General features: G+C 38.8%; 1 protein-coding gene across 14 annotated transcripts in view; it reads left to right on the plus strand.

The window, feature by feature from the left end:
- GLIS3 (GLIS family zinc finger 3) overlaps positions 1-14,461 on the plus strand; it is a 195,752-nt gene that overhangs the window by 157,334 nt on the left and 23,957 nt on the right. For 11 of the 14 annotated variants that reach the window (XR_014576784.1, XM_083817763.1, XM_083817774.1 and 8 more), the window contains one exon: positions 9,716-9,897. The exons of 1 other annotated variant lie outside the window; for it this stretch is intronic. Coding sequence is in view for 12 of the 13 variants with exons in the window: in XM_083817763.1 (XP_083673889.1) it covers positions 9,716-9,897 (182 nt within the window). In the remaining variant the exon portion in view is untranslated. 2 more of the 14 variants (XM_083817766.1, XM_083817765.1) reach the window with 2 other exon arrangements.

A 14,461-nucleotide genomic window follows, 5' to 3' on the forward strand; every position in this document is an offset into this window, starting at 1 on the left:
GTGGGCTTTCCATCCAACTCCATTTCAGGGACTTCCTTCAAACCTGCCTTGATCTCCACCCATGCCCTGGTCAAGGAAAGTCATACTGGCTGGGACACTAAACTTCAGAAGAGCTCGGTAACACATTACAGAATGGGAACCCTGAGATTCATGTTTCTGTTTCCTTGTGGTAGAAGAGTCATAAATTTATCTCTTTTCTTTCAATATTTTCTTAATACTGACTATTTCTGCAGGAACTTAGCATTTTTTACTATTATGTAAGAGAAAACTTGAATGAATGGATTTTATTTTTAGTTCATTGGTTTGAGAGCTTAATTTCTAATCAGGACTTATTTTATGCTGGCTAGGTACACACCTGTGACCTTTGTTGATTTGATGACTTCAGATATTTCAATGATGTGAAAGCAAATTGCTTGAAAGTAATTTAATTTTCATCTTTAAACATTTCCTAAACTATTTTCATCAGCCTTTCAATTTTTTTATATAGCATATGGTGTTACAGATCTCCACTTAGTTCGCTGAAACAGAAGTCTACAGATCACAAGACCGAAGAAGCCTAAGTAAACATGTTTCCAGTAGAAAAGCCATCAAGATAGGCTATCACACTTCAATGTGAATAAAATAATGACTTCTTACTATATGGATAAGGATACTTAAAAACATTATTTGTTTAATCTCCCTGTTTTTCATTGTTCTAAATTATAGATTGCAGTATGTTATTAATATATTTTAAAGTGTTTAATTTTCTACAGTGATAGAAATCCCAGTAATCTGGAGAGCACACAATTATAATCCTGAGAAAAACATTCCATAGATTTTAATTACTGATATACAAACATATTTCTTTGAGGAAAGCAGTTGTAACTCCACTTTGTATCAGGAAGATGAAAGAGCACAATGATTCAGGGAATTGGTAAGAGGTGAAAGTACTTCTCACTTTCAGATGACATAAGTGAATTCAGCCAGTTTTGGGGTCACTGCAAGTTGTTGACACACCTGTCAGAGATTGCCATTCCACAGTGATCTAGTGGTTCAGGCCTTCCTCCTCACTTCTGGCCACACATTCCTGAACCTTTACCCTTACCCTGACTCTGGCTTTGTGTACAAGCTCTGGGACTGCATGTACTCTCTTGCCCTGCTTTTATTTACCAGTGTAGTTTTCTGTAGTTTCTGGCAAGTATGTGACTGGTCTGACATCCTTATCTAATAACTACCAGAGCATGAGATGACAGGCAGGGACAGATCAACAGTTATTACTATTTCATGGTAGAAGACAGTAATCTTCTCAGTAGACCATTTCTGAAGCATTTATACAGGGGGAAACATATCAGGCATATCTACAGTATGACTTAACTCATGAAGTTCTTGAATGGGTTACAGATCTCAGGATGCTACTGTTCTCTACAGAACAGCAATAATAAAAATTATCATTTTTATGTGTGCTATTTCCCATCTGTGGAGTTACTCTGGATTAAAAAAATGATGCCAGTATCTTCACTTGGACAGTGGGACATATGACAATTTAAATTCAGAAAAAGGTATATTACAGCAGTTTTGGTTTGATTACAGAACATATAGTAAAAATTAAGACATGTTTAAAGGAAAAATTAATACAGAGCCTGCATTTTGAATCTAATACAGTTCACTTGTGTAAGGGTCCTGCAAGTAGTCTGTCACACCACTTTCTGGCTGTGATGGTAGCTGTGAAAATGTGAGCCGAACAAACAAACACTGGTATGCAAAGTGCCTGAAATAGTGTCTTTGAAACATGTCAATTCCCCTGCTTATCCCCATAGAATCATAGAATGGTTTGAGTTGGGTGGGACCATTAAGGTCCATCTCACCACTGAGATGACTGCAGGTTTTAGGGGCAAAGAGGGGATTTGTCCCCCTCATGGTGTACAGTTCCTGACATGCTACAGGTTCATTCCTGGGTTCATTCCAGAGTTAGGATGGACTGACCAGCACTTGTCCCTGCAATGGCTTACGTCTGCTGGAACAAACACAGTCCAAGCTTGCCTAGCAGCTTTGCTGACCCTGGGGCCATTCATACGCCCTTTGCATTACGTACAGTAGACTCAGGCTTGTGAGTGACAGCAGCAAAAAGAAATAATCACTTTTTCTACCTCTCAGTGGCCATGGGATAGAGAAATAATTGCAAAGCTTCTTTTCCATCTTTCTCCACCAAGGTAATGGGAGGGTGAATGTGGACCAAACTGAGCCTTCTAATGTGAGAAACTGAACTAAACATGAGGCACACATCCCTCTGGTTTCATTCTGTGTACAAAGCTGTATGTACTAAATGCAAGTCAGATAGAGAGTTGCAACTTCGTTCACTGAAGGAGCAAAAATACATAATAAAAATGCAGGCTTTCATTTTGTTTCTTCCAGTTCTTAGGTTCTGATCTTCAGTGCTCCCCTAGTTTGAATACTGCAACTGTTCAATGAAGGTAGCAAGTAGTTATGATACTCAAAATCATATGTATGAAAGGAGATACGTACTTGGGTTCCTTTTTGCTGATTTTTGTAATAGAAGACATGGGCATTAAGGGAAGCTGAAAAAATAATCAACTTAAAAAACAGAAAACTAATTCTGTTTTTATGTGGAATGGCTAATGTGCCACAAAACTGGTGATGACAATGCTTGAAATTATTTCTAATAATTTTGAATAGTAACTTCCTTGGTTGCAAAAAAAAACCACACAAACAACAACAACAAAAAGAAAACAACAAAAACAAAACAAAACAAAAAAAAACAGCCAACCAACCAACAACAACAACAAAAGAGCACGTTTTGCTTTTTAAGACTCACTGTTGTGGAAACAGTAGCCCATTAACTGATATGAGACCATGTCAAACCTTTTTCTTTGGACACCGCATTCTAGATATTTTTCACCATTCTGTGAACCAGGGCTACTGGTATGTCCCTGAAGCATGACACGTCCTGGTTTGACGCAAATGTCTGGAGACTACATAAAGCTGGAAAAAAGGACTTGAACTGTTCAGTTTAGCATTACTGCAATACTATAATAAGTTCTGTGACACTGCTTCTTTTTGTTTATTTGACTGTGTGGTTACATTACTTTTATTTCTTTGCTGTAAAATAGTAAGTAGCTCCAAGCCAGACTTCCAGAAGCAAAAGCCTTTGAGTGGTTCTAAACAAGGAGTTGGGGCATCTGATGTTCACATGTTACAAAGCCCTTTGTATGGTGTGTACAAGGTGTGTACATGGTGTGTACAAGGGTCTGGCTTGAAGAAAGCCTTTAGTTAGAGACCTTAACAGGGTGGTTTTGAAAATCAGTACAGTAATTTTCTCTGGCATGGGGCACTTGAGAGGACTGGCTGCTGAGACATTAGCATTTTTTTTCTTAGTGAGCAAATGACACCTTCAAATGACAGACATTAAAGGGTGGAGGTGGCAACAGGTCTAATGCCAAGCCAGAGCTGATCTAGCAAAGCATGGAATTTTTCTCCACCTTCTGTCCACAATTTCTCTTTTCCAAAGGCACTGTTTTCCTGTTTTCTTTTCTTTTTTCTTTTTTTTTAATATGAAATGAAAAAAATGAAAAAAAATGAAACAAATGAAAAAAAAAAAAAAGTTTTCTTATTCAGTACAACCACAGCAAATGGCGAGATTTTAAAGCTGTATCTCTCTATCCAGGAAACCTGTATTTCAGTGTGCCCTCTCACACGTTCCTTGCAAAAATTCCACTCTTCTTTCACAGATTTCACAGATTTCACAGATTTCTAGGTTGGAAGAGACCTCAAGATCATCGAGTCCAACCTCCGACCTAACACTAAGTACTCCACTAAACCATATCGCTAAGCTCTACATCTAAACGTCTTTTAAAGACCTCCAGGGATGGTGACTCCACCACCTCCCTGGGCAGCCCGTATCTTTCTTCATAAATAACTAAATAACTTGTGGTGCTGGTCAGAGGGGCTGTTCTTTCTTCCTCTCACCCCTTCTTGGGGCTGGCTGGATGGGTTTGACCCAATAGAACAGTTCCTGTGTTCCTAAAGCATGAGGACTTAACATGGAAAAAAAGCATGAAAAGGATTGTTAGACACTTATTAATGACTGATAAGGATACTGGACTCATAAGGATATAAGGACTGATACAGAATTAAATTCACTAGTACGTGCAGTCAACTTCCCTTGGATACCATGAGGATAGAAACTTGCTGTGGGATTATTCCCCTGCAGGATTCTAGGTAGAGCTTTATGGGTGCAAATTTGGAGGCTGAACACAGATGCAGTTGCCTTTCTTTTCAGTATAGTTTTTAACAAATGTTTTGTGTCCCTAGCCAAGAAAATAGTCTCTTCACTTGCTTTCAGTACTATAGTATAATGTGCTGTTATTATTTTGTTTCTAATCCCCTGCAGGACTTATTTGAAACTACAGAATAACTGGAATTAACCTTTTTCCCAGCAAACTATTAGGTAGGAAAAGTGAAATACAGGATTTGAAGTCCTAACAATCTTTTGCCCAATTCAGAAAAAATCACTTTTCTTCTACAACTCTGAAACATCTAAAGCAGAAATGTGCAAAACCTCTAGGAATATTAAACTGAGAGCTGTTGTCCTGCAGCCCAGAGGGTTGTTTGGTATTTGGGTACATAACATGCCCTTTCTTTTAAAAGGAAAAATTGATTGCATGAGACATTTTTTCTGTAATCTAGCTTATTTACCAAGAGACAGTAAAAAGTCTTAAGTCCTTTTTCCTTGAACAGTCCAACAGGTCAAAGAACAGACAGAGTTATTTCTCTTTGACTACAGAAAAGGCTCAGAGTAAATTTACCTTTAGACTTTTTTTAAAGCAAGTTTACAGCTGTCCTTAACTATGCCCATTCTCGCTTTTAAGTCTGCCTCACAGCTAATCATTCCCCAGTTCTGGCCCTCTTGTCATCAGCATGCTGGCTCCAGTCTTGGACCAAATTTCCTGCTCTCCCTCCTCCATGGCAGGAGAGATAGCTATTTAGCTACACAGAGCTCTGTGAAGTGGATGAGATGACAGGTTTTGGAGAAAGCAAGCAGTGAAAGTGGGAGAAGCCCACTGAGAGGTTCCTTTATAAGCAGTATGTCCAATATTGCTGGACCAATCATGTACTTCCATGAGCTTCCTGAGGCTGGGAGTATGAAATCAAATGAAAGACTGATAGCCTAAGGAAAAAATAAAAAAATAAAAAAAAAAAAAACAGTAGCCGAGATAATCCTGAGGTGATGACTCTTCAAATTTCCATGGAAAAGTGGAATACCATCAAACAGACTTAGGGCAGGCATAGTTTTGAATGGTTATTCTTTTCTTGCTTTCCTTGCTTCTAACCAGCTAGAACAGTGACAACTTGAGATCACGTGATACCTACCTCTACTGTCCTGCCTTGCAATGACAGTTCTGTTTGGTGGGAATTTAACAAAAAAGGGCTTCTCTCCACCCAGCTCTCTGTGTTTACTCCACTGACACAAATTATCCCTTCAGCACTTTGATGACCATCCAATTCAGCAAAGCCAGTTCTTTAGTCAAGGAGTCTCAGTGCACTTGATGTTCTGGGTGAAGAACACCTTTTACATATGCTTGCTAGGACATAAAAGGTTGTTTCCCCACAACATCAAACACTCATTTACAGGTGGCCACGTACTGCAAGGCACTCAGCTAAGATAAACTACCATTATTACCAGCATTCCTCTTTCCTTTCTTTTCCACAGGTTGCTCAGGGTGTGTATGTAATTTACAATTTAGGCCAGCCCCAGTCAACAAGTGCTAGAGTAGTCTTTTTTCTGTGTAGTCTTGTCCAGTATTGCTTATTAACAAAACCCATATATATATATATGTATATATGGCATATATATATATTTATATATATGCCATTTACAATAATCTCATCAAAACTCGTAAAATTTGGTAACATTGTCATCTAGCTTGCTTCCTATCTAGTCTAGTTATTGTCTATCTGGACACATTTTCCTAGCTAGTGTTGGAAAGGGAGAGGCTATATGAAGCTCCAGAAACATTCTTCCTCTAATTCTGCATCCAGCAGGCGTAGGGAAGGGCACTCTTCTGCAAATCTGGCTGGTTCCTGATTGCATGGGCTCCAGTGCCTGGCAACAATTCTTGATGGTAATTTCCTAGCGGTTACAAACTGGTCATGATTGTTCCAGAAACAAAATTAAATTTGCAGTTCCCCCAGTAACATACTGTGGTTTGTTTGGGGACAAATCTGGACTGAGAGAAGTCCAAGCTTCTCCTTTGTTGGGCAGAAGGGAAATATAACTAGATAACTATAGTCACCCATATGAGTAAGCCAGGAATTCATGAAGTGATTCATAAATCATTATAAAGACCACTGAAGTCTACTAAAAGGGAGTCCTGTCTGGCTATACAAAGTAGTGCATTATCATTGGGAGGATTTTATAGATGTTAAATCAAATGTGAAATCTTTAATACTGTGCTTTTCATTTTGAGTTTTGAAAAGGATTTTTTTGTCTGTTGTTGTAGGCTACTTAAAAGAGAAAATTACTTTTAAGAGGTAATCTTCACAAATGAATTTTGAAAGCACAGAGAATGATATCCAATGATTTTTAAAATAATAGTAGTAATGAAAAATTACTGTGCATTGTTCTTGGTCTCTGGCAGCAAATAGCAGTTTTTCTATGTGAGTGCTATACAAAAAGCTAACTCCAGTTCTTTCTCAGGGAGACCAGGCAGTTGTGGCTCTTTTTAAAAACTCTCTGATATTTTCATCACAAGACAGCTACTGTTTTTTCTTTCTCTCAAAATTATTTTCTAGTATTATTGTGAAACACATTCATGCTTTATCTTCTTCCTCCCTAGTATGTCTTTAAGTATATACTGTGGCAGTTTTCTGGAACAAAAAAAAATATTTGATGCATTAAAGACTGAACAACTCAGTACTGACATCTTTCCTCCAACTACATAGCATGTCAGAAGTAATTTATGTGGTTTTGAAGCTAATATCAAATCATCATAAAGACCATTTAAATCTGTGTCTAATATGCCTAAAATGTGATTCTCAAAGAATATTGAACAGTCAGTAAATCAAACAAAGTTTATTTTGACATTTACTATACTGCAAATGTAAATTATGCGTCTACCAGAAATATAGTAAATAGGTAACAAATAAGGTCAAAGTCATACAGATGATGTGTGGCAGAAACTGATTTTGAGCTGTAGCGTAAAATAGCTCAGGAGTCTTCGATTTAATTGTGTTATGTGTTAGATGACCCTGTCCAGAGGTGTTATGTAGTGCTCCTTCTGGAGTTACATCTTCTGTTGTACTCAGGGTGAGCTTACAACTTCCGTATTCTTGTGCAGAAAAAACAATCTTTATACTAGATAAAAGAAAATGCCATCTAGTGTAGTGAGGTCTAGCCTCATGAGGACAGGGACCAGATTGATGGTTTAGGATCCTGGCAGACTGTGTTAACTGCAAGCATCAGTCTCTCCTAGCAGCAGCCAGTGAGCACACCCATCATGGAGAAGGATAGGTGGGTACTTTTGCCTAGCATAACATGCAGCCTGCTTTTGTGAGCAAAGAGAGTGGCTGTTCTGCAACAGGAATATGACATCATTATTAATTCACCATCCTGCAGAAATATCCTCTGTCTTTTTATTGGCCTTAGCAGCTTTCATCTCATGAATAAGAACGTGACATCAAGACATTTCTGAGCCTACACTGAGCTTTCGTTTACTGACCAGATCTAGTTGTTCTGGTGGATAGTTTGGTCTTCTGGGGCAGGGTCCCCAGCTCTCCATCTGCTTTCTCTCTGCAAAAATGACTGTAGCAAGTATTTGTAATGTACTTCTAGATATGCAATTTAAAGGAAATATAATTAAAATACAAACACAAGACTATAAAATCCTCTCACTTAGTAGTGTGTCTCGTTGTAGTGCCACTAGTGACAGAGCTGCGTAAAATATGCCAATGAAATGATGAACTTCTGTGGCAGCTGCACCGCCAGTCTCAGTCTGAACCTTTCTTTCTTCTGCCTGGTTTATCAGTTTACACTTGAGTGCAGATCAGCATTTTGATGTGGTCAGGCTCTGCTCAGCTGGAAGCAGTTTAACACTTGCTTTCATATACATTATATTGCCTGCAGTTATTTTTTTTTTCCAATTGTTCTATGTAACATACATAGAACAAAGATTTCTGGAACTTGAAACCTGAATCTACTGTATAACTTACCAGTGTCCATTAACCAGAACTGATCACTCTCTGACAGTGAGGAAGGACAACTATTTATTAACATATGCAGCTGATAAAAAGTCTTACTATTAGCAGCTAGAAATACCTCAGAAATAAAGTGCCCATGAGGGTATACCTTCTACAGTTATGAATTAAAACCTACCCACAGAATTTAAAAGGATCTTTCCGTCATAAAGCTGAAATTCAGTGTTTTCATTTCAGAGTCATCAAAGCTTATGATATGTCACCATCTAAAGCTGGGCAGAAAAAGACCTGAGGGTTCTGGTGGACACCAAGCTGAACATGAACTAGCAATGTGCCCTTGCCATACAGAAGACAAACCTGAGCTTCATGAGGCAAAATGTTGCCTCGAGGGAGGTGGTGGTTTCCCTCCACTCAGCACTGGTGAGGCCACACATGGAGTTCTGCATATAGTTATGGTCTCCTCAGTACAAGGGAGATATGGGCATATAGGAGAGAGTCCAACAAAGGGCTGTAAAGATGGTGAAGGGACTGAAGGGCGACGAAGATGGTGAAGGGGGAAGACATACAAGGAGCAGCTGAGGTCACTGGGCCTGTTCAGCCTGGAAAAGAGGAGGCTGAGGGGAGACGTCATCGCAGTCTACAACTTCCTCGCGAGGGGGAGTGGAGGGGCAGGAGCTGACCTATTCTCCGTAACCACCAGTGATAGGACCCACAGGAATGGTGTTAAGCTGAGGCAGGGGAAGTTTAGTCTGGACATCAGGAAGAGGTTCTTCACCGAGAGGGTGGTCGCACACTGGAACAGGCTCCCCAGGGAAGTAGTCACTGCACCAAGCCTGTCTGAATTTAAGAGGTGATTGGACTGTGCACTTAGTCACATGGTCTAAAATTTTGGGTAGACCTGTGCGGTGCCAGGAGTTGGACTTGATGATCCTTATGGGTCCCTTCCAACTCAGGATATTCTATGATTCTGTGATTCTATGATCTCTCCTGTGAGGCCAGGCTGAGAGAGCTGGGATTGTTCAGCCTGGAGAAGAGGAGGCCCTGGGGAAAACCACATCAATGTCTTTACCTGAAGGGAGGGTGCAATGAGGATGGAGCCAAGCTCATTTTCAGTGGTGCCCAGTGCTAGGACAAGAAGCAATGGGCACAAACTGAAATACAGGAGGTTCTGTCTGAACATCAGGAAGCACTTCTTCACTGTACAGGTGACTGAGCGCTGTCACAGATTGGCCAGAGAGGTTGTGGAGTCCCACTCCTTGAAGATATTCAGATGGCACCCGGACATGGTCATGGGCAGCCTGGTCTACGTATCCCTGTTTGAGCAGGGGGATTGCATCAGATGACCTCCAGAGGTCCCTTCCAACCTCAACCATTCTGTGTGTTTGGGCTATACACTGTTCTTTTAGAAGATTTTACCTATGCAAGCTGCTAAGCATTATATTGATCTAAGTAAAGTAGAAATCATCTTCAGTTTTTATCTTAAAATCTCAGTATTCTATAGTTTGCTCTGTTTCTGAACTGCTAGGTTTGTTGCTCTGACTCCTTCTCCTCAACACATCAGTCCCCAAAGAATTTCAGTTCCTCCTCCCATGATGCAGAGACAGACTCCACAGACTCCCCGTCTTCAGCAGCCTGGAGGATTGCATCTAAAGACATACCAATCAGCATCAAATCCTTCCTTTCAACCAAATAGTCTCCACATCCAAGGTAAGAAGGAAGAAGCTTCATCACTGATGTTAGTTGTTTGTCATTGCTGCTTGGCTTCAAAATAAGCGTTTCAAGGACATTGGTATTTTCAAGGCCCTTTTCCTTCTGAAAGAAATAATATTCTGGGACACTGCGTTCAGGCTTTCTTAAAATTCTTGACCTCACTCATATTTATGCATCTTACTATGGAGTTGCGAGTTTCTCTTCAGACTGATTTTCAGTTGAAACAGAACTGCAAATAGTTTCGTGATGGCCTCCAATTTTAATTTACTAATTTTATGCTTCTAATCACTTCCAACTATACACATGAAGTGTTACCATGTTTTCAAGAAGTGGAATATTTTTATCGCTTGCAATTGTGTTGGGATGGAAACCTCTTCTTTCATTAGCATATATGTCTCTCAGAATTGTATTCACACTTGCATTATGTAAACAGTCTCTACAAATCTTCCCTCTCCTTCTTTGTTCAATCAACTGTAAACTTATATAGTCAGGAAGAAAATTAACAGCAGGTGAAAATAATATTGGGTTGTTTTTCAGGTGTTTTTTGTTGTTGTTTTGTTGTTTTTGTTTTTGTTTTAGCTAGTATGAAGCCTGAATAGTAATTACTTTAACATTTCAGAAATGTATTGACAGAAGTAACACTGTTGCCTCTCAACTGTTTAAATATATGTATATAATATATATATATGTATATGTGTATATATATATAATAAATATACACACATAAGCTACATAGCACAGTGCACTTCTACAGGCCTTGGGATTCTGCCTCTTGATCAGACTTCCTGAGAATGATTACAGTAGATGTCATAGGAAATGTATCTTGAGAAACTAAGGCTTCTTTCATTTATTTTTATTTGCTTTCCCAGATGCAAGCAGTCTCTCTAGTGGTAGTGATTAAGCAAGACAATGAGGCATTTCCCAGAGTTTTTGAGTGAGAGGAGAAAGGAAGGTGTCAGTCCTGCTTTGTTCTTATTGTACTAGTCCATACATGATCAGCACAAGAACCGGGCACCTTTCTTCTGGGAACTGGTAATCCTATACAGCACACGTTAGTATAAGAAGATCATGAGATTTTTGAATAGATGTAAAGGGTTATTATTGGCTTTGTCTATTCTCTGATTAGATTTTCATTAATAATCAAGGGTCAGAAACAAAGTTTCTTAATGTATTGTTCCTCATCATTTTTCATTGTTCTTTGTCAAAAGCTCGACATGAGCCAGCAGTGTGTGCTTGGAGCCCAGAAGGCCAACTGCATCCTGGGCTGTATCAACAGAGGAGTGGTCAGCAGGTCGATGGAGGTGATTGTACCCCTCTGCTCTGCCTTTATGAGGCCCCAGCTGGAGTGCTGTGTCCAGGTCTGGGGCCCCCAGCACAAGAATGATTTGGATCTGTTAGAGTGGGTCCAGAGGAGGGCCATGACATGGGTCATTAAAATCATTTTAAGAAGAATTCCCAGGATAGATATCCATATGGGGGGATCTCACACGTGTATTGAAGCCCTACTCCACATCCAAACTGAAGTGAGAGCTTTATTCTGTCTCCCAAATTGGTCCAAAAATTGATATGTTCAAGGGTTTGGACCTTAAACCCTTATCTTACTTGATCATGTTAGCATTACCATGCTTGCCTCCCTGTTGCAGGAAAAGCTATGCTGAAAATACACTTTGCTAACAGTAATTATATATGCAGAGATAGCAGCTGAAAGTTCCAATTGTACAGATCTCTGCAATTAAAACTGGTAGGAAGACAATGTGAGCTGAACTCTTTTTTTTTTTTTTTTTTTTTGATGGGTATAATACATGGCCATACAACATCCGCATTTCGGTATTAAACGTTCTTTCAAAACCTAAGTAACTTATTGTCACTGTAAGATGACAATATCTTTTCAGAATATTCTCCCTCCAACTTAAGTGCAGCTGTCTCACTTACATACTTACATGGGCTATGCTAAAATCTTTGTTTGTCATTTATGGCTGATATGCTTATCTAAACTCTCCCTCTAAAGAACAAATATTTGGGAATTCATGGTCAGGTTTTCTCAGCAACAACGAAATTATTTCTGCCTTCCTTGTTCACATCATTATAATGTAAAAGAACACCATGGAACTATTTCACCAGCCTGGACTATTTGTTATATAAGCTGTGGGAAGCTCTATTATTTTCTGTCTCATACAGTTCATATCCTGCCTTTTCATGATTTAAAGTTCTGTAGCTATAGCCACTTCAGCTCTGTCCACTACCAGAAAATTGTGACATTTTTCTCTTTCATTATGTATTCTTAAACTTGTCAACTCCATTTAAATTGGCTGTACTGAGGAAGAAAAGTTCCATTGCCAGGAAAGCTTTTTGAAGAAAACAAATTCTAAACAATCTCCCTTACAGAAAATCTGAGCATTTACAAGTTCCTGGAGATCTCAGAGCACTATCTTTTAGAAAGAAATGTAGGATATGCAAGATTGACTAGCCTCTTATATCTAATAGCTATTTGAATTGTGATACTGCTTTTTATGGGAAAAATATTGTCTGAAGCTGAGATTTCATGATTTGTTTTGAGTGATTTTCAGCATCAGACACCCGATAATATCTGAGGAGTCTTTTTCTTGCCTTAGATAATATTATATAATGCAGTAAATACAGTCTTTCCCTCCTCTTGTGAAAATCATTATTTCCATTGAAGCACGGGATGTTTTGAAATGATGATGTTAGACAACTGACTGCACTGCAGACATGAAGCTCTTCCTTTCCTTTCATTAGGCTGCAGTATTGTTTAATGCATAACCATAGACAGTAAACATGAAACTATCCTGAACTGGAGACTGGTGCGATGACTTGCCAGCTTGACTAAGATGCCATTGCACTATTTGTTTGTAGACAGAATAAAATACAGTCCTGGTCCTGGAAATCTGCAAAAGTTGGCCCAGGACCTGTATTGTACCTGTGAGTCTTGCAGTTATGAACTAACTACAGGAAGCTCAGAAGAGTTACCTGAAGACACAGACATCTGTAGTACACAAGCAGTTGCAAATATAAGGAATTTTTCTGAGACAGGTCAGAAAAGGTGAGTGAGATAGGAAAAATAGCTATAGAAACTACTCCTTCACAGTGAGCAATCTTCCGCATATAGTGTAGAGTGACATAAAACTCCTCTGGACATGAACATAGCTGGTGGATAATGCTTCTAATTCTCTCTAAACATTTCTGCACTAAAAATCTGACTGTCTAACTTTAAAGTCGTGCCTGTAACTCATGCCATATGTGTTTGTGAGTTAAGATGATGACCAGTATTGGCTGTGTAACGGAAGAAGGAAAAAAGTCATGTAAAATAATCAGTGCAATAAAAGCAGCAATTTCTTTTAAAAACAATTTTTAGCCGATACGAGTTAGCTATACTAGTGTAGCTATACAGGCAGCTATACTAGTAAGAGTTATTTTTTCATTAGCGATAGTCAAAATCAATTAAAAAAAAAATAGAAACATTTCTAGTTTTCCATGTTTGCAAGTCAATCTGGCAGTACAATGTGCAACTGATATCTCTTTGCTCTATGCTGTCTTTCCTTTTTCTTTTGCTCTTCACACTCAAATGCTACCAAATGATGTTTGTGTAATTAAACCAATGGACACTGTAGAAATATGCTGCAAAGAAACACCATAGAACACCAGTAGTTCAGGTCAAAGATAAAAATTTTTCATACTAGAGCACTAAAGAACACTCGCACATAATGTGTATATCTCAATGACAATTATAATGATTTTCTTGAGAAAATATTCTCTGGGAAAGCTTTGTGATGCCACGCAGAGAGCTGACAGAGAGGGAAATAAATGTCAGTCAGAAAATTCCTACCTTGTGGAAATGATAACTGTGGCAGTCACGGCTAGTGACATATCAGTAATGAAATCTTTGTCCCTGTCAGGTCAATGGGATCAGGAGTCTATCACAAACTTATGTGGACCAGAATTTCAACTGTGAATTTAAAATGAGCTGTGTACTTGTGGTTTTCAGATACTCAGCATCTCTCAGGGCAAGGCTCTGTATGTGATAAAGAACAAGAGCTTCTTGCTTTTAGAAGAGATTCTTGCAACATTCAGCAATTTTTTTATATGTATGAATATTTCACTTCCCTCAGGAAATAATGTTATCATGCCAGAAAAATACCCGCGCCTTGATTTCATTGATCTTGGCTATAGTGTATTGATTCAAAGAAACATGATTGATGTAACCTTGTGTGTGTGTTGTGCATGAGTATGTTTAAAATAATTTGGTAGCAGAGCAACGGATACAATCCACAAATGCAGTCCTGAGAAGATAAGTTCAATTTCTGGAAATTCGTTAGCCAACGTGTTTGCCTTTTCACTTTTTTTTCCATTGATATACACACACACAAAAAAAAAAAGGAAAAAAAAAAAGTAGAAAACTGTTCCTACAGTTAATTCCCTAACAGATAATCTCAAAAGAGGAGCCAGGTATGGTCAGGGTTTAGGGCCTGAATTTTATGTGGCTTCATGCTATCCTACCTTTAGCAGTACTGTTGATTAGTTTGGGCATAGCACCATGTGAACA

Source organism: Anser anser (assembly GCF_964211835.1).
Source record: "Anser anser genome assembly, chromosome: Z".
NCBI lineage: Eukaryota > Metazoa > Chordata > Aves > Anseriformes > Anatidae > Anser > Anser anser.